General features: G+C 32.2%; 1 protein-coding gene across 1 annotated transcript; it reads right to left on the bottom strand.

Annotated features, from left to right (window-relative positions):
- Positions 1 to 10,628: 10,628 nt before the first annotated feature.
- LOC129888344 (transcription factor RAX1-like) lies at positions 10,629 to 12,642 on the bottom strand. Its single transcript, XM_055963337.1, has 3 exons — positions 12,491 to 12,642; positions 11,307 to 11,436; positions 10,629 to 11,213 (listed from the first exon to the last, which is right to left on the bottom strand). Exons 1-3 carry the CDS (start codon positions 12,624 to 12,626, stop codon positions 10,835 to 10,837), a joined length of 645 nt encoding a protein of 214 aa, XP_055819312.1. The 5' UTR covers positions 12,627 to 12,642; the 3' UTR covers positions 10,629 to 10,834.
- Positions 12,643 to 22,142: the final 9,500 nt, after the last annotated feature.

The raw sequence follows: 22,142 nt of genomic DNA on the forward strand, positions 1-22,142 counted from the left end.
TTTTGAGTATTTTACTCACTTGATGTATATGAGTATAATAAAGTATTTTGAGAGTAGTATTGAGACCGATGTAGAGTGATCCCATAAACTATGTAGAAAGTGTAGAATAGAGGTCATGCCTCTCAAGTACCAAAATGATGGACTTTGATTGATTGTGGATATATAGATGTTGATGTCCATCACTCTGGCATGGATGTGGCAATGACATCGCTGCGTTGTATCTTCACTAGCGCATAAGTGATGCTTATCGGTTAGAGAAACTCTCCAAGAAGTAAAAATATTATATTTTATATACTGAGTTACATTTACTTATTCATATCTTTTAAAGCACTATTTTAAACATATAGCATGCTTTATTGAGTTAAGCTATGTTCGGAGTTGAGTCCTATGAGTTGAGTTGAGTATTTTTGAGTAAGTTTCCTTTCAACTATTTTAGATACTCGTACATTCTATGTACTGGCGTCATTTGGCCTGAATCATTTTATGATGTAGACACATGTATTAGATATCATCAACAGACGTATCATTGAGGATCTACTTCTCTAGTTTTGGTGAGGCCTCTTTGCATTCAGAGGAGCTCCTTTATTTTAGTAGTTCTTTGAGATAGCTGTGAACTTGTCTCGACACTTCTTATGAGTCAATTAGAGGCTTCATAAATAGAGTAGAGTTGAATAGAAGGAATCTTTCAGAGTCTGTTTTTTAAACCATAATTTTATTATTAAGTTTATGACGTTGAGAGCCTCGTGTAGGGTCTGTTCCCATAAAAAAAAGGTTTATGACGTTGAGTTAGATTATACTTTGAGTATTTTTAATCTATTATTTATTTATTGATGATGATGTTTCTAAATGCCCACTTGAGTTAAGTATCTATTGAGTTGAGTATTCCGCTGAGTGATTGAATGAGTAATCAGACCAAGTGGTTCACTTGGGGCCAGCGATGGTCTCCGAGTACCGTCCACACTTAGGGTACCCACTCGGGACGTGACAGTGGAATAACCTGACTATGACCTGTATCAAAAGAAACGCAGAAGTAGGAGTGAGTACAATCCACATGTACTTAGTAGGTTGGATAAACTGAATATAAGGAATTAATCAAGCCTATGCAATAAACTAAGGAACGCTTTATCACCCGCAAGCAGAAAAGTCCATCTCCGGCATAGGTGCCTTCAGTTTATATAGAACGACACGAGTAAAGTAAACACATAGGGACAACTCAATATATCATAATACAGGTAAAATCAAATAATCCATGATGCAATGCAATACAATGCAGTGAAGTGGAATTGATGCAATGCATGGGTGGTACGGTGGAATCAAGACTGTCGCACAGCCTGTCGTATAAACCTGCCAAGCTGAGCTACCAAACAAGACCCATGGGGGCCTCGCAGAATATATACCTCAATCACAATATCTCATCATCATCACCACCTCATCGTGGCCAAGGGATCACAATATCAATGTCTCATCCTCCTTGCCTCATCTTCATGGTCAAGGGTTTTGTAAAAGTGGTTCATTTTCTTTCTCAAAAAGAATTTCCATATTTTTCAACTTTCCATATTTCATGATATGATGAATGAGGATGAATGCATCAAATCACATATGACATGGAGGCAATATTTAATTCAACACATAATATAAGGTTTAAAATTCTCAAAACTCAATCTAAACATGATATACACCCTTTTTAAAATCATTTCGATACTCAAGTATGGTCAAAACCCCCGACTCAACCCCTCAAGCAGTCATTACAAGTCATATAATATTTTTAAGTCTCTCTCACAAGCAAATCATGAATCACATGATCTCAAAGAAAATAAGGTGGCAAATAAGGCTCCCATAAGGGCTATGCAATAAAATAGCCCCCCACACGGACAACATAGTAATAATCAAGACCCCACACGGGCATCTCAATATAATCATCATTCCTCAATCGCAGTACTACCTCATTGCGAAGTCTATAACATAAGAAAGACTAATTACCCCATCCCAGTCTCAAGAAGGATAGCCAAACTTACCTCGAAGGCTGAAACTTTCCACGAACACTATAATCAGAGCCCAACTCGCGAAAATGAACTACAAAATGATTACCCACTATGAAGAATGGAAGGAGTTCATCAAAAAGAGTCTAACGATACCTATATTGAATGGTTTTAGAACCGGGGTCAAAATCACCTCAAAAATAAAAAGGGAAAATTTGGAATTTTATTTGAAAATCATGTTCTACACATCAAGAGGAGTTCATGGTTGAAAAACTCATAAAAACTAACCAAGAATCGAGCTCGAAATCATGAAATTACTAATTTTGCAATTTGGGGAAAATAACCCCAAAACCCACTTTTCAATCTTGATTTTAAATTTTTGTTGGAAGATGAAATCGTTAGAAAATTATTTAGAAATGATAAAAAGACTTACTCTAATAAATTTCCTCAAATGATTGCTTAAAAATTGTCTCTCCTAGCTCTAATTGAGTAATAATGGTGGAAATAAGAAAAGAAGGAAGAAATCCAAAATATGGGTTTTTTTCAGCCAAAAGAAGTTGTTGACTGTGCATTGACTATGTTGATCGCGTGTTGACCATGATCAACTTTCACCAATATCATTCAAAACATGATTTTTAACACTCAAAACTCATTCAAAATTCTATAAACATGAACCAATAGTGAAAATTTATCATAAAACATGTTTAAGAGCCAATGGAATCATTGGATTGTCAAAAAAAGGTTATTATGACAAAACTACCCTCCCAAACACCTTTTAGGCCTAAAACTCGATTTTTAGCATAATTTTCCAAAACAAAAACTAAGGTCCCGGGGTTCTAAGTCAACACTTAATTAGACCAAACTCAACGTTCTGTACATAATGGAATTGAAAAAATTCTCATCCGACGCCCGGATCTCAATATGTTGACTGAAATCAAACTTTCTCAATGAAATTCTCACTCAAAATCTCAAATCGCTAAAATCACACCCGATCGCCTCAAGAACCATACCAACCATATCCACAACATAAAAAGGTATAAAAATGTTAAGAAATAGGGGGAAATGGTCATTTCATACTAAAAAGTAATTTCTCAAGAATTGAGACATTACAACCGGTGGAGAATACACAAGTTGGGGCTGTAACTCTCCCCCCTCTGGACCCAGTTTCAGCTTAGTAGATCATGACTTTCTTGAGTGAGTTGGCCAACACTGGATCCATTCCCACAATGTCTGTAGCCCAAGATCTAGTTGCTTGTCCATTTAATTCTGTAGTTCATCAAACAAATGGAGTGTTGGGCACTGATGCCATCTTTTGTCCACTTATGGGCCAATGATGATTGAAACTGAACACGAGATGTTGACTAAGTTTCTAAAACTGAAGCCTCCAACATTTCAAGATTCTGAGAGTGAGGATGCTTATGAGTTCATTCTAGACTATTATGAGAGATTGCACAAGTTGAGCATAATCCACCTGCATGGGGTTGAGTTCGTGACCTTCCAGCTTCAAGATGAAGCCAAGTAGTGGTGGAGCGCCTATGTAGAATGGAGATTGCCATTTTCCCCCACTCACTTGGATTCAGTTCCATACTTTATTCCTGGAGAAATATGTACCCCAGAACTTGAGGGATCGCAAAAAGCATGAGTTCATGGATTTGAAGCAAGATAGTCTGACAACAACCTCTTATGAGGCTAATTTCCATGCCTTGTTCCGGTATACTACTCAGTTGGTGACTATAGAGGAGGAGAGGATCCATTTGTTCGTGAAGGGATTGAATCCTGAATTGTAGGTATTGTTTGTCCACATGACCTTTGCAGGTAAAAACTTTAATGAAGTAACAGACATTGTGAAGAAGGTAGAAGGAGTTCGATGGGATAGGCAGGTAAAGGCTTTGGCTAAAAATTCTAAGAATACAAGTAACTTTCATAGCTTTTATTCTAGAAGACCAGGTAGGCCGACAATTGTACCCCGGCCAATTTAATCATCTATGCCCATTTCTACGAGTGGTTACTTAGGGACTCCACAGCAGAATCCTACCCAAGAAGATCAGGGAACTTCATTTATGTCAGGTAGCAGGTCGTTCTTTGACTGTAGTTCTTTTAATTGTTGAGACCCAGGGCATATGAGGAGAGAATGTCCCTACCCCCGAATAACTTATCATATGCCGCAGCAGATGTACCGATGGATGAAAGTAATAATGGCAAAGGAAATTCACAAGGTGTGCGGGAAGGAAACCAGAGAGGTCATTAAGGTCGGGGGAATGGTAATGCAGGTAGAGGAGTAGTGCAGCCAGGAAGAAAGGTTGACCGTCAGGAGGACAAAGCTCAGTTTTATGCCTTTCCGGGAAAGATTGAGGCTTAGGTGTCTTATGCAGTGATTTCTGGTACTATTTTTGTCTGTGACTGATGACCATTATTTTGTTTGATCCAGGTTCTACTTATTCATATGTGTCAGTGCAGTTTACCTTGGGGATTTGATGCGATTTGTATGTGCTTGATGCCCCCATCTATGTTTTTACCCCAGTTGGAGAGTCTGTTATAGTTATCCATTTCTATTGTGCTTGTCCTGTTCTGTTTATGGGTTTCCAGATTTGGGCCAACTTGATAATTTTAGATATGACTAATTTTGACGTGATCTTAGACATGACTTGATTGTCCCCCTAATATGATGTGCTTAATTGTAATGCTAAGACTATGACTCTAGAGATCTTGGGAAGGAAAATATTAGAGTGGGAAGGAATGTACAAGCCTAAGCCAGCTAAGATCATATCTTTTCTCTGGACTAGAAAAATGGTGGGGCAGGGTTGTTTGTCATATCGGGCTCATATTCAGGATGTTGATGCCGAGTCTCACTCTATTGGTTCTATTCTTGTAGTGACTGAGTTTAAGGAAGTGTTTTCCATTAATTTGTCTGGTATGCTTCCTGATAGAGATATAGATTTCTGCATTGGCTTAGAGCCGGACACTCGCCCAATATCTATTCTTCCTTATCGTATGGCTCCGGCAGAATTGAGAAAGCTTAAAGCTTATTGCGTAACTTCATTTTTATTGAACTTATTCCGAGTGATGCAAAAGTTTAATTTCAAAATTCACAAGTTATGTCATACCATAATGTAATTTCTATAGAACTTATGTGGCGCGATGTAAAAGTTTAGTTTCATAACCCACAAATTATATTGTACTCCTTCTGTACAAATAGTTGTCCACTATTAACTTGACATACGAATTAAAAAGTAGTAAATGATAGGAATAATTTTACAAAATCACCCTTATTAAATACAAGTCATCTAAACATTGAAAAATGAATCTATCTATATATAATAGGAGAGGCAAAAACGCCTACATGTCAGCACCACAAAAATGAAAATTTTAAATAATTAAATTTAATTACATTTAATCTATCCATATATAATAGAAGAGACAAAAACGCATACGTGTCAGCACCACAAAAAATTAAAATTTTTAAATAATTCCATTTAATAGAATCTATCTATATATAATAAGAGAGGAAAAAATACCTACATGTCAGCACCACAAAAAATAAAATTTTTAAATAATTAAATTTAATTACATTTAGTAGAATTAAATAAACAAATGCAGATTTCAAATATTTTCTCTCAATTAAAATTATAGCCTTAATTTTAAAATATCTTTGAAAAAAATAAAAATATCTATCTCTCTATATAACATAGGAGAAACAAAATAATATTATAAATAATATCATCATCATGAAATATCAAGTTTGAGGATTAATTTAGAATAGAATAATAATAATAATAATAATCTATCTATATATAATAGAAGAGACAAAAGTGCCTCACCACAAAAAATAATTTTTTAAAATAATTAAATTTAATTACATTTAATAGAATTAAATAAACAAATGCAGATTTCAAATATTTTCTCTCAATTAAAATATATAGCTTTAATTTTATTGAAAAAAAATATCGATCTCTCTTTATAACATAGGAGAAACAAAATAATATTATAAATAATATCATCACCATAAAATATCAAGTTTGAGAATTAATTTAAAATAGAATAATATATATATATATATATATATATATATATATATATATATATATATATAATAGGAAAGCCAAAAACGCCTACATGTCAGCACCACAAAAAATAATTTTTTTAAATAAATAAAATTACATTTAATAGAATTAAATAAACAAATGCATATTTCAAATATTTTCTCTCAATTAAAATATATAGCTTTAATTTTAAAATATCTTTGAAAAAAATAAAAATATCTATATCTCTATATAACATAGGAGAAACAAAATAATATTATAAATAATATCATGCACACAGTTTTAATATATACAAATTATATTGCACAATTTCAAATAAGTTTTAATATTTATTAACATTTGAGTTTAATATTATGTTTTTTACAAGTTCAATTAATATTAAACTCAAATGTTAATATATGAATCAGTTTAAAGAGTGCTTTTATAAATCTAAAATAAATAAATATATTAAAGGAAATAAACAGTTTAAAATAGAGCAGATTTGTATTTGACAATTACAGATTTACAATTTTATAACCATCAATTTAAACACAAAGCAATTCGTAAAAATTATTAGACGAGAGGTGATATTGACACTTCTCATTGTCTCAATTAATATCTAATTTCTAAATTAAGCAACATCAACTAACACCACGTATCATATTCTGAAAATAATCAGTAATTTTTTACATTTTGAAAAAACAATAATTAATACATGTATATATCCATAATTTCGATTAGGAAATATCTATCTTTTTAAAATAAGTTGTTTTATTATTTAAATATTTAAATTTAAATATTCCAATCACTGATTAACAAAAAAGTAACACAATAAAAATGATTATTCTTCAATTTTCAGTTTTTTTTAAAGACAATTAAATATATATATAGTGAAAAACTGATTAGCAAAAAAGTAATAATACAATACAAACTGCCAATTGACAAAAAAAAATGTACAACTTTAAAATTAAAAATATAACAATCCTAAAAACTGTCAATTGACAGAAAACGCAAAAGTTTAATATAGAAAACTAAATTTTATTAAAAACTAACAATTAACAAAAAGACACAATAATTTAAATTTTTTAAAAAAACTGTCATACCCCTCCCCTTCCCCCACGTCCTCATCCTACTAAGCACACGCACAAACACACAAATTAAAAATAATTCAGATTTCAATATGTTCTAAATTAACTCCTTTTACTTTATATTTTACTTTGAATTAAACCTAATCCATATCTTATTGAGATTTTAAAAATTGACTATAACTTCTCAACTGATTACAACTTCTAATCACGGTTTTATCACAATTAAAATTATAATTATCATCATAACACAACTTTTCAAATTCAAAAAAATTATTAATATATAAGTAATAGATATAGTGAAAAGTCATTTTAATTTTTTTTTGAAATCTTCTATATATCTATCCATCTATATAATAAGAGAGGTGATAGCACCACATGTTAGCAAAACAAAAAACTGTATTTTTAAAAATTAAAAATTTCAAAATTGTATTTTGCAACAAAAAACACACACACACACGTAATTGCAATTAATTATTTTTAAATTAGTGGGATTTGTTTTAAATTTATGTATAGTCCTCTTTTTTATTCTGATTTACGGAAAGGGCAGTAATGGATTCCTAAATTATAGGTGGCCTTTGCGAGCTTGAGCATACACCGCTAACGGGCGCACTGTACCTGTTTTGTTAACTGATTTATCAACTCCCTAATATCTTTTATTTTTTGGAAAGTATCTGTATCAACGAGATGACAGTCCCGACACATGGGGAATTAATTCAGCTGCAAGAATCGTGAATCAAGCTCCTTTATAAAACTCCATAATTCAAATTATTTTAATTTATAAATTAAAATTTAACAAAAAATAAATAAAATGACAAACTCAAAAATAACAAATACCGCTAAAAAAGTAAATCGCATTTTTTTTCTTTTTATAGCGATTTAGCAACTACTACTTTGTTACAATTATCTTTAAATTGAGATATTTCTTTTAGTGTGACTGTAGTTAATTATTTTTAAATTAGTGGGAACTGTTTTTAAAAATTAGATTATTAAATATTACGAATATGTATTTGGTAAAATAGGCAAAATGCAATTTAAATTTAAATAGGTAGTTTTAAAACTCTCCATTACACAACTTCTAAACAATATCTACTGTATAAGTATCCTAACATAGTTAAATTATTAAATAAATTATTATTATTATTATTATTATTATTATTATTATTATTTATAATTTATAATTTATAATATAATTAAAAGGGCAGAATCATAGGAAAAAGGACTTCCGCTCACGTTTGTTTGCAGCCATAATCATTTAAATGTATAGTAGCAATTTTTAAGATAAAATTAAAATTAATAACTATCATTTGTTTTGTGATTTTTAAAATCTTAAAAAGCCAACTACCCCTACTTCCGGCTTCCCTCATAACTAAACTACCCATATTTCCTCACCATGTCCTCTTCATGCACCAAGAAGAAATCATATATACTTTCACTTGCACTGCATCATAATATCAAAGGCATCAACCAAAAAGAGTATCTATATTTTCAAGTTTGATGATTTGATAATTGTTGTTTTTTTGTGGACAATCTACTTAACGACGACGTACTTTATTCGGATGTCGGTGAATTTATATTTACTTTCTTTTGAGATTTTTTCCCAGCCTCCGTAGCCTTAGTAATTTAACAAATTGGTGATTTTTGTTTAAAAAATTTCTTTGAATTCAGAGATAATAATGAGTATTTTCTTTGATAGGTAAATGTGATGACTAGCCGGAGAAAATATAAATGACTTTGCAAGGTGGATCGTGAGTATATTATTCAAGATTACTATAATTAGACATCATAATGTTAAGCTTTTTGTTCTCCTCTTTTTGTATTGATCATTAATTCTAATCGTGAATTTATTTTAATTTTCATATCTTCGTTTTACAAAAACTTTATCAATTTTTATATGCAGATTGTGGTGGTGTACTATAACTGAAAAATCTTAATAAGAAAATATATAATTCAAATTCATATGCAGCTAATATCAATAATTAAAACTAAAACTAAATATATCATGCTGAAAACAATAATATACAACAACAATAATATAAATATTCAAAATCATTATGATTTTGATTCATTTGAAAAATAAATAAATAAATAAAATAATTCTAAAAATTATTATTGACAAATTTAAATAATATAATAAACTAAGCTTATATTGATTTATTTTCATAAGTATTTTATTAAATACATGTCAAGATGCTAAATATGTTAAAAACTTTATAATATCATTTTATGATATGTTAAATCTTGAAATTACTCAATTAGCAGACTACCTCATGTGCCTTTCATCAAAAGTTTTTATCTTCTTTAGAATTATAATAGAATGCCTCTTGCAATTTTGATACAATATGATGTTATTCATTGGTCAATTTAAAATTAATATTCTTTAGTATTATAATAGAATGTCCTTGCAATTTTGATATAATATGATGCTATTCATTGATCAATTTAGAATTAATTATGTTATCCTAATACTGAAAAATATATAAAGTTCATAACAGATATAATTAATAGATATAATTAATGTTATTCATTGATCAACTTATTTGACCAATGGGATAAAGTTAATAAATAATATTTTTTAATATTATTTATTTACGTAAAATTACTTTAAAATTTTTAAAACTAAATCTTAATATTATCCGCTAATGTTAAGTTATACGTATTACTAAAGAATAAAATCTACAACATAAAAAAGCTAAACAAATCCAAAAACTCATAAAATAAAAGAAAATACTTATAGTAAATCAAAGGAATAGAAGATGACCGTTTTTTTTATCTCTCTAATTTTTCTTTGCACTAAAATTAGTATATTTTTATGTGGTATATAATAATTTGATTATACTATTTTTTTATTGATCATTGAATTTTTTTCTTTTGTGAATCCTTATTTTATGAAATTATATTTGATTAAATGATATCATCTTATTTTGCGAACGAGAGAAGAGTATGTTAAAGAGGTTGCAACATGCTTTGCAAATTATTTTTAATATTAAGTTTTAGATTGATCTATGAATTTATAATTTAATTAATTAGCACAAATATTAATTCAACACATACCACATATGCTATTAATATTCATTAAACTAGGAGAAGGAGAAGTTGTTAGAATAGTATTTGGTGTCTTTGAAGAACATATCCTCATTGCACATAGATTAGGGTAAATTTTTGTTAGCATTAAGTGTATATATATAAAATCAACACATATCCTCATTGCACTTCTATTACTCAACAATAATTCGTATTAGCTATTTTTAAATTTTTAAGAAATTATTATATTTTAAAATATCCGTGTAATGGATGGGTATGTATACTAGTAATATTTAATAGCAAGGGTAAAATAGATATATCATAATAAATTATTCATTAATTTTATAAATTGCATAAATATTATTAGATATTTTAAAATAATATAGCGGACAAATAAAGATGGATGGAGAGGGACTACTGCATATGTTAATTGTTGTAAAACTTATGTAGAGCGGTTCAGAACCCACGGATTTGCCTTGAAAAAACAACTTAATTTTGAAAGAACTGACGCGTCATAGAAATACAACACTAACTTATGCCACAACTTGTATAAGGTCCAAAAACTATATATCTGAAACCAGAAATTAAATAATGTAAACACCCCTTTTAATTTCTTTAATGTTTTACACTTGTCATGTTTCTTTTCTAGTTGATATTCCACTAATAAATCATGCATCTAAATACTAAACAAGAGATTACTACATTTCCTGTGTGTTTCATAAGCAAATCAGCTGATCAGAGTGGGTGGGAAATCACCAATTTCTGTCCATATGCCATCACTAATGTTGGAATCCATTGGAAAGTAGCTTTCAAACCATGAAAGATCATCAAGTGAAGCAGAAGATGTTCCGAAAATCGTTGATCCTTCCATGGAAGCTGAAATCTTGGAGTGGTTTTCGTCAGTTTCAACCATGTTTTTATCAGCAGACTCCCTACTTGGAAATAATGGAAATTTCATTGCTTGTTCTGAGGAATTGAAAACTAATTCCTTCCTATCATCAAAGTTGGCTTTTGTTGCTGAAACCTTTTTCTTCAACTTGCTATTCCAATGATTTTTCACATCATTGTCTGTTCTTCCTGGAAGCTTAGATGCTATAACACACCATCTGCAAATAACATCAAAAACTTGAATAATACTCTTTTGGAAAATAAGTAACAGAGAAAAAAAAATCAAAATTAGTTGAAGAGCAAGATTTAGCCTGCTTCCAAGTTGAGAGTAGAGAGAACAGATAATGTTGTCTTCCTCTTGTGTAAAATTTCCAAGTTTGATATCTGGTCTCAGATAATTCAGCCATCTTAATCGGCAACTCTTGCCGCAACGATTTAGCCCTGCATTTTGTACATTGCTCTTTTGTGTAAAAAAAAAACAATAACTAAAGGGTTAAAAAAAAGGCTACTGGACAATGTAATTTTATAAAGTGGGATTAGAGAGTAAAATATAGACAGACCTTACCTTTGCCTTAGAGATACAAATGTTGTTTCCATAACCCTCAATTCAAGAAAAAAAATATCCAAATAGGTATAGAGAAATAATTAATGAAAATAAGGAAGTTATGATAAATACTATAAACGACGTGACAAATCATCCTAAATAGTAATTATAACAAGGAAATACAATAATCGAAACAAAAAAAAAGAACAGATAGTAACCAAACTCAAATTACAGGAGTAATGTACAATTTGTTATAATCTAAGAAGTATTAGCAAGGGGCAGTTTAGTCTTTTCACATGAATCTGTTAAAACTAATTAACTAACTGATCAGTTAGTTAATTAGGTGTATCAGTTGTAACTAATTGATTGTTGTGATGTGTATAATATAGGCAGTGATGTATGGATGAAGTACAACACAATATACAATGAGAAGATATTTTCTTCTCTCTTCTGCTTCTCTCCTCTTCTTCTCTCTTCTCCTTCTCTCTTCTGTTCTTCATGTTTGTTCAATAAAATTTTTAACAAATTTAGCTCAGTATGAGTTCACAATTAATTGTACGGTTAATAACACAAAAGGAGGTAAAAAGAAAAGGCTATATTGAGAAAATCATTTAATAGAATTAATTGTATGGATCAGTTGGCTAGATTACGCTTTATCTCTCGTAAAAACGAATAAAAGAGATACACTTCGTAGAAATTGTATCGATCGTTTGTTGGAGCAAAGAATAGATTAAGAGAAAAATAATAATTAAAGCTTTCTTAGTTTTCTAAAGCAACAGTTACTTTCAACCAAATTTCTTTGACTAAAACGATCAGGTAAAACAAAAAGGTGTTAGGAATAGGATCGAGATAACCAGGTTTCATTTCGAAACTAACAAAATAAATCTTGAAATACTAGAAACTATACAAATAACAAAATTAAAAAAAATGAGAGAGAAAAAGAAAGAGAACCAGCTCTGTTGGGAAGGGTAATCCAACTGCCAGCATTGCCATGGTTAAGGATGTGATTCTTGAGAATTTTATCTTCCTCTGGAGACCACTGTCCCCTTTTGACTTTGGTCTTATCACAGCAAGGTGTCCTTCCCATGCTTTTCTCCTTTTAAGTCACTTCTGAGTGTGCAAAAGGAGTGTGTGTATATATATATGACATAAGTTGGGGCCAGGATGCTGACCAATCTAGGAAATTCAATTAAGTTAATAGAATCAGATATCATCATAATAATTAACACACTTTTAGAAGACTTTTAATTTATATATATATATATATATATATATATATATATATATATATATATATATATATAATCTTTGGAGATCACTGCCTCTTAAAATCTTGATATAGCCAAGAGGGGGAAAGGAATTTATTTGGTGACTGCCCCCTTGAATTTCTTGAAATGGCAAACCCTCTAATTTAGGTTTACTTTGGACACTTTGCTTCACATGTTAGCTTATGTTTTTACTATATATATACTGTCCAAATTTGCAGTGAACTTACCTTTTCATTCTTCTACTTTCAAAACTTATCTCTACTCTATCTAAAAAACATAATTAGAGGAACAAATTTTCTCTTCAATCTACATGTTAATAATAATAATAAAATTATAATACTAATGTTGTATTAAAAAATATTTGGTTTCTTTTTATGCGTTTATCACTTTGTCAAGAAAGTGTGCATTTGTACAAAAATGGCAATTTAGATATCAAAGATGCAGTCCTGGCATGTGTGATTTAGCTGCCATGTTTGTTGAGTTTATGACTGCAGAAGGACTAGGTAAACTGGAGTAAAAATATCACTTTTTTCATCATCTCCTCTTTTTAGGCCTTGACTCTTTCAAAGGTTTTAGGACCCAAAGGGGGAGTTCTCAACCAAAATAAAGTGTTTTTCTTTTAATCAAATTAAAGTACCGTACTAATGTGAAAAAAAAACTTATCTACATAAATTTCATATGCTAGATAGGCCTGGCTAACATCCCAGGTTCGTTACAGAAGAACAAACTTCTGTAGCGACTGAGGATTTTCAATGACCAACATGATCGTGAACAGAACATCCTACGATTTTTTTAACGGCGAGTAGGATCGTTATTAATACTTTTGTTTTGACTTTGTTGCTACTAAAAAGGTTCAATGTTCTGTTACGTTACAATGCTAAAATAATTCTTACTTTTTGTGGAGGTTTATATGAGCTTCCACGAAAATCCCTGTTTTAACAATTCAGTCAAAACAATAACTTATCAACATTTGTAGAGATCACCACGAAATAAATTCCAGCCAAATTTTGTCTTGCGTGGCAAAGGAAAAGTTGAGGGAGAAGTTTGATTTATAAAGTAACGTTGACAAGTGTAAATGATTTTCACCCATTTATATTAAAATGTTACTTTTCATTGCGAACGTTTGTTCCTGAAAATCTCATTTATAGTGTGTTATATTTGTTAAAATAAAAAACAACACATCATGAATAGTATAATTACGGCCAGTTTAATTTTCTATTTCTTTTTCAATAATGCAATCACATTATCCATATTAAATCGAACCAAGAAATGAATTACGTACCTTGGTTTGGGTTTTTATGTGATATTTTTCGTTTTGCTTTTCTATTTGACGAGGTAAAGACTTAAACAAAACTGTGGATATTTGATTTCATCATATATAATATTTTTTTTATGAGGCTGAAAGATTAACTCCTTTCTCTCTCAATCACATTTGCTTATCTTACTAGCTCTGTCTATTGATATTAGTATAGGATTCTAAGTTGGACGATTGGTATTCATTTTGCGAGCTAAGTATTTACTTTATCTGAATTCTTTACCAATAAATGCGCCAATTGGACGGATCATTATGTAGAATGTACTCTCAGTCGGTCAACGGAGGAATCAGAATGCTAAATATTTTCTTTCTTTTGTAAGTGTGATCAATATCATTGAGCTTAGATACTCTAAAATAAGAAGTTGATCAAGTTAAATATTTTTTCTTTTTGTTTTTATTATTTGACGTGGTAAGTTTGACTAAAGAATATTGTGAACATTGGGCTTCGTCATATGTACTTCACAAGAATTTCTATATATGTATGACGCTCTCTATCCTCAACAATAAGCATAACTAGACAAACAATTTTCTGCACATAATATTCTCTTGAAGAGTGGTCCTAAAAATTATTGCAAAATATTGCTACAAGCCAATTTTCCAATTTAACTAAAAACATCTAATTATTATACGTGAGATCACACTCAATGAAGAATCCTATTGTTGACTTTAAGGAACTCGTAAACAACACGTATATTCCTCTGCTTTGTTTTTTCTATAGCTTTTAGGTATTTTTGGAGTGTTTGGATAAACTAAAAAAGTGTTTATAAGCACTTGTTTTTAAGCTAAAATGATAAAAATAAGCCAGAAGTCTTAAGTTAAATTTTTTAACTTATAATTTTTGACTTATGAATTAAAGACTAAAAACCATCCAAACAGGCTCGTATTATGCAAAATGCTTCTCGAGTATGGGATATAAGTGAACCATGATATAAATAGTGATACGAAACTGACCCTTTAGAATTAAAAAAGGGGCGGTGGTGAGGGTGGATGGAGGATTTCATTGTTGATTTTAGTTAGGAATGGCAATGGAATGGATTGGATTAAATTTGAACAAAACAAAATAATTAAAAAAAATTAAGAATCAATTCAATTAAAATTTGTTTGGGTCAAAAGAGATCAAACAATGGGTCAAGTATGGATATAAGTGCACCATGATATAACTACTTAATGATTGTTTTGTTCACTACAATCATTAAATTTGTAAAGTGCCAAATTAAATGCTTATCATTTTTATCAGTTGCCAAATTCCTGTCAGAGTAGTTGAAAATAATTAACTATGTCGAACTAGTAAATAATGATCAAGAAACTATATGGTGAAGCGCTCACGCTTCAGGGCACACGAATGATACAATTAACAGAGCTACATGACAAATAAAGTAGTTGCACTTAATTTGATCTGTTAAAAAAGTTCACGGTGGTTACGTTTGAGACTTAAAAGTGCACCACTTTTTTAAAAAATATGGACTATTAATGCTTCACTTAAAAGAAATAGGACTATATTGAGCCTAATCCCAGAGATAATGAACTATTTTGGTCCTTTTCTCTAATAATGTATAAAGTTCAGCAAATATGATAAAAAGTAGAGGATACAGTTTAGTAATCACACATGAAATTACCTCGAAACAAGTCCTTGGAGATTATTTGTCACGATCCAAACATGGATGTGATGACATTTACCTTATCCAATCAAGATAAGTCAGCCTAAGATCCGATTATACAGATAAATATGGAAATAAAGCGGAAATGAAATCTCAATATAACGAAACATGCGGATAACTTAATCAAATTCATAATACCCACAAAATTTGTTTGTCAGATGTATAAACCACTAATGTATTACAATAGAAGTGAAGAAAATACAAGTCTCACATGACATTATTCTAGAGTAGAACAAAATCATAAGTAGGAGAAAGTGGGTCCACCAAGGTAACAAGCAGCTACCTCACTAATCTCCGCAGAAAAGCCTCGATCAAGATGAGGAGGGAGAGTATCACAGTGAACTGGGCTCATGACCTACAAAAGTGTAGAAGCAAGGAGTGAGTACCTATTATACCCCGCACTCTTGGTACATGGGAACATTTATTTAGCTTCTCTAAAGTTACCATGTGATCCATGTTATTCATGACGTTATCAAATAATTCTAAGGAAGGGAGGATTTAACGCCCCATATTTTGCATAGACTAGTTCTATGTGAGTAGTGATGGTTGGAAATAGGTTTGGAAGGATTTGAAAGGAGTTGGAGGCCAAGTAGTGAGTCGTGGTAATCGACCTGCTTGCGTAAGCTATCGCTTTGGATGTCTTACATAATTAAGCTGCTTGAGTACATGTCGAGCTTAAGTAGCAAGGATCACATAGGTTCTTAAATTAGGACGAGATTACGAACCGACGAAAAAGAGTAAGTAGGTGATGTACCTACTAACAAAAAATGGACCCCACTAAGACACATGGCAGCAGCTAGTTGGTGCATGGATGAGGTGGACCTATAGGAGTTGGACACGTGTCAACCTTGGGGCTGGACACGTGTAGGGGCTGGACATGTGTCACCCTTAGGGGCTGACACATGTCACTTTTAAAGGTGGTGTATATAGGCTGAATTAGTGACTAAGAACCTCATTTTCTCATCTTTAACTTCAAGAACCTAGAGAGAAAAAAAGAGAGTTTAAGCCATGACAAGTTTCAGCCATGGTTGAAGCAAGGAGAGACTTCAAGTCTTACTCCGTAAATTAATTCTCTAAGGTATTTTACGATCAAGTGAAGGTGATTAACAACGTAAGTCAATCATTGGGGTAGCAAGGAGGTTCAACGAGAAGTCCATCAACTTCAGCCGAGTTGCAGAGCCAAGTTGCTAAGGTAGGGTTTCTTCCTTTCAAATTGGAGTTAATGATATTGTAATAGAGAGATTAATTTATATTAAGTGAAGTTGGAGGTAAGAAAATTATATAGTTATTGTTGACGTTGTAAATGGACAGAATTGAGGCCGCTCTAGTTGGATTAAAGTTTGATTAGTGTAGTCGTTATCATGGTATTAAATTTGAGGGTAATTTGTATATATTGAAGGGACGGAAATGTGGTTATAAATGAAGTATAAGTGCTTCTGTTTACAGCCACGTTATGCTCCTTTCTGTGTGGTTGTGATTTTACGAAATAAAGATCGAAAACCGTATTTTGATATCGTGGTTTTGGGTGGGCTATTTGGAACTTGTATTGAATAATGTTGAAGTAATTTTATTGTATATGGATGGTGGTTGTTGTTGTTGGTATGGCTGTGCTAATCAATGGTTAATTCGAAGTTCGGATAGGGCGAGTTATAGGAAAAATGCTGTTCGATTTCTGTTAACTTCTTAACTAATCAATATACTAGTCGAGAAGTGTGAACGAGGAAATAATTTCTATAGGTAATTGGTTGTAGATTTAGAAGCTGGAAAGTCGAAGGTTATTCATAGTAGTGTTACTTTCGTGTTAAATAGGTTAAAGAGGTAACGAGACAAGCTTGGTTGAGGTTGATCTATAACAGGTATGTAAAGCCTATCCCTTCTTTTCTTTTGGCATGTCTTAGATATAAGTGATATGTGATATGATATTTGGGTATAATTTCATTCATATGCTCCGAGTATGACTCATGGCTCTTATTCACTTTTGGATGTTAAAACTCTTAAAGTAGTTGAGCTATTGCCCTCGAGCCTTCTATATGTTGAATAGTAATTGGATGTATAAGCTCCTATTTCTAAGGACTCTACGATGACAAATGTCTCTGATTTCATAAGCTGTTTAGCATTATCTTGATACATATCTATGATTCTTGAGGCTCCATTTGATATGATCCCTAATGACAATTAGAGGGTACTTGAGACGATTACTACCCTGATCTTCAAGTGATGGTTCACTTGATTACTCTATTGAGTCTTAGATGATGATTTAATTTGCATATGGTTACTCACTATTCTGCTCGTACATACTGTTAATACATCTTTCATCGAGTCCCAGGTCTGGTATGTTATCGTGCTCAATTTCACTGTATTGTTCACCGAGTCCCTCACTAGAGGGCCAGGTACGGTATATATATATATATATATATATATATATATATGATATGATGACATGACGATGTGATGATGGTTTCGGGCCCCATGATGGGCCGAATATGATACATGTATATGAAGGACTCACCGAGTCCATAATAGGCCGGATATGATATATGATATGATCATGCATGATTTTATTTCAGAAGTCACAGGTATAGTGATTTCTTGAGTATCATATTTGTCTTCTGAACCTCTACTTCAGATATGATCTCATTTATGTTATGTTATGCTTTATATACTCAGTACATATATCGTACTGACCTCCTTTCTTCGGAGGGGATACGTTTCATGCCTGCAGGTACAAACTCGCATTTTGGGGATCCGCCAGCTTAGGATTTTCACTCAGCGATTTTGAAAGTGCTCCATTGTGTCGGAGCCCAGATTTTTGGTACTGATCTTTTGATGTATGTATTCGTTCATTCAGGGGTACGACGGAGGCCCTGTCCCACCATATGATACCGTTGACACTCTTAGAGGTCTGTAGACATATGTGTATGTGAGATGTATATAAGTTTTGTTCAGTTGTGTGTATACGATGTTTTGTAAATATTAATATGAAATAGAAGCCTTGTCGACTTGCGCGTCCCTTCATGAGATGATTAGTGACAATTCCTCAGACTACACATGATAGAGATGTATTTATATGAAGACGTTATGACCCATTGGAGTTCTTATGTATGCTATCATGTTGTTCATCTGATAGGTATGTATACGGGTGTCCAAGTCGAACTCCAGTCGCGGCCTACAGGGTTGGGTCATAACAGTACCCAACAACACGGTCCTCAGCATGCAAACTACTAAACACGGAGTAAAACAATATAGAATACGAATACTCCTATCATTCCAACTAAACCTCCACAACCAACATAAAAATTAGTCCAACCTAACATTTCATAATTGACGTAGCATATAGATCAATAGAAACTCTCCAACAGTAAATATAATCAACATCAACATCAAGGTTATCAATCAGAAGACCACTACAAGAGTATTCACAAGCTCATAATGACAAATAATGTGCAATGTAATGCAATGAGATGCGAAGTAAGGTGATGCATGTTTCTCTTAATGATACACATTAGATGAGACTCAAATTGGAACTCATGGGGCATGTACACAGTCCATGTATCTGTTGGAATCATTTTTCCTCGATATAATCATTACTCGCTGGAACTATTTACCCTCGGCATCGCCAGAACAATTTTCCCTTGACATAATCATAACAATAGATCTCATCTTAGTGTTCTAGAACAAATGCAATAGGCATGTTCACACAATTTTTGAGAATATGATGATGTCCATAGGAACACACAATTCATATCAAGACAATCACAACACATTTCCGCTAATGAGTCAATATTAATCAAATCATCCACAACATAATACATATCAATAAATATCATCAAGTTGCCTTTTTATTACCCCTTCATCATCATTAGAATTATTCAATATAGACAAGTCAAACCTATAACCGATTTTCATTAATCCAAACGCACATAACAAAGAAGTACAAGATTCTACATGCTTAACAAGGGTTTCAAAATTCACTTGCCTTAAAAGAATCAAAAAATCACTTTGGCACTTAGGTCTTTTCCTTTCAACGGGTCTCCAAATCAACACAATCTATTAAAATATGCAATCACAATATGAGTACGAGCACAATGACATCCAAATTATTAAATTTAAAGACCAGGTTTAAAACGACATAAAAATTTATTCTCGGGAAAGTAAGGGTAAATATAGAAATTTGTAAAAACAAAACGTAGCCCAACTAATTTAGAACTCAATAGTGAAAACCCCATTGAAAAATGAATTGAAATTAATCACTAAATCACCATTTATCAAAATAATTGAGCTCTTGAAAAACCCCTAAAATTTGAAGTTGAAATTGCAATTTTGATGTTAAAATCGATAAATAAACCCTGGGAAATGTAGATTTAGGGCTAAAACACTTACCCAATCAATTAATCTCAAAATATCATTTTGAAATTGCCTTAATCGAGCTTTCAAAGTTTAAAAATGTTGAAAATGGGGTGAAACCCAACTTTTCAAAAGACACTATTTTGGTAATATCTTCTCATCGCGAATATCAATTCATTTATTTAACCATCGCGATGTAAAAGGGATCCACGCGACTCATTATACGCTAATCCTTTGCGATCACAGAACCCTCCTCGTGATTGTGAAACACAAAAATTAATACCTATGCAATCGTGAGAGAAGGTCTCACAGTCACGAAGAAAAAATTGACATGCACTAGAAACAATTGCGAACTAGAAATACACAAGGCACAAAATTTCACCAAAAGACCTATCGAGATTCATTTAGAATTTCGAACACACAAAGCATATATGCTACCATTTAAGGTGTAATTAACTAACTTAACACTCAAAATACCAAACTTCCCTCAGGACCTTCAAAAATTCAATCAAGACCTCACCTTGGCCTAAAATCACCCCTTGAACCCAACAAAATTATTTCCAAGTGTCTGAACTCCTAATAATGACCAAAGTCAAATCTTGGTCTAATTTCACATAAACTTGCAGCTCAAGGGCTAATCCTTCATCAAGACTCCTAAACTAAAATTGACGATACTCCTAGATCAAATTCCATATTCCAAAGCTGATGGAACTGACAAAATTTCATTCCGAGACTTATAGATCTTATTGGTACCAAAAACCACTTTCTAACAACTTAAGGCTTCAAAACTCTAAAACTCCCAAATCTCAATCAAAATGCAAAACTGACTTCATAAATTGATCCAACATGACTCGGAAAACTATTAGAAGGGGTAAAATGGTAATTTTCTAAATATTTCTAAAAATTGCTTTCATGGTCATTACATCATCCATTCATCCATCACTAATAACCATGTCCGTCCTTGAACATAAAGTAAAAAAAATAACTAAAGCTTTGAAAAGCTGAGGATATCTGGCATACATGTCGTACTCCATATCCAAAGTAGCCTCCTCGATCGGATGATGCTTCTACTGCACCTTCACTAAAGCTGTTTCCTTTGTCCTTAGCTTTCGAACCTGCCTCTCCAAAATAGCTGTAGGCCATACTCCACTGAATTAAGTGAGATTATATGGAATTCATCTGACACATACTTCTAAAGCATAAAAATATGGAAAATCGGGTGCACATATGACAAGCTAGGTTGCAAGGCCAACTTATAGGCCATCTCTTCGATTTGGCTCAAAATCTCAAAAGGGACAATGAACTGAGAACTCAGATTTTTCTTTTCCCCAAATCTTATCACACCCTTCATGATTGATATCTTAAGCCAAAAATGATCATCATTCATAAACTCCAAGGCTCGAACCCTCCAATCGGCATAACTCTTCTATCAGCTCTGGGTTGTTAACAACTGACTCTGAATCAAGCTAACTTGCTTTATACATCTCTAAGTAGGTCGGTGCTTAATTCATCCACATCTAATCAGTATAACTCTTCTGTCATCTCTAGGTTGTTAACAACCGACTCTGAATCAAGCTAATTTTCTCTATATTTCTCTAAGAAAGTTGGTGCTTAATGCATCCACCTCAACGGCATCGAACCGACCGATCAGAGATCTAAACCTCCTACCATACAATCCTCAAATGGATCCATCTTAATGCTAAAGTGATAAATGTTGTAGTAGGCAAACTCCGCTAAAGGCAAACATTGATCCCGATGGGTACCTAAGTCGATCACACATGCCTGAAGCATGTCCTCCAATAACTGAATGATCCGCTCAAATGCATATCAGTCTAGGTAAAAGGCTACACTCATGTATAATTGAGTATCCAAACCGTGTTGTAGAGCCCTCCAAAAGTGTGAAGTGAAAAGAAAACTTCGGCAAGAAATAATAGAAATAAGCACTCCATACAGTCGAAGTGAAAAGTAAACTTCGGCAAGAAATAATAGAAACAAGAACTGCATATAGCCGAACTATC

This window comes from Solanum dulcamara, chromosome 5 (genome assembly GCF_947179165.1).
Source record: "Solanum dulcamara chromosome 5, daSolDulc1.2, whole genome shotgun sequence".
NCBI classification, from domain to species: domain Eukaryota; kingdom Viridiplantae; phylum Streptophyta; class Magnoliopsida; order Solanales; family Solanaceae; genus Solanum; species Solanum dulcamara.

Excerpts from the sequence above, each read along its gene's own strand:
- LOC129888344 (XM_055963337.1), bottom strand. The coding sequence starts at position 12,626 with ATGGGAAGGACACCTTGCTGTGATAAGACCAAAGTCAAAAGGGGACAG. Across the intron at positions 11,437-12,490 it reads TACCCTTCCCAACAGAGCTG|GGCTAAATCGTTGCGGCAAG; the intron begins GTTCTCTTTCTT and ends TACAAAATGCAG. Across the intron at positions 11,214-11,306 it reads TACTCTCAACTTGGAAGCAG|ATGGTGTGTTATAGCATCTA; the intron begins GCTAAATCTTGC and ends TGTTATTTGCAG.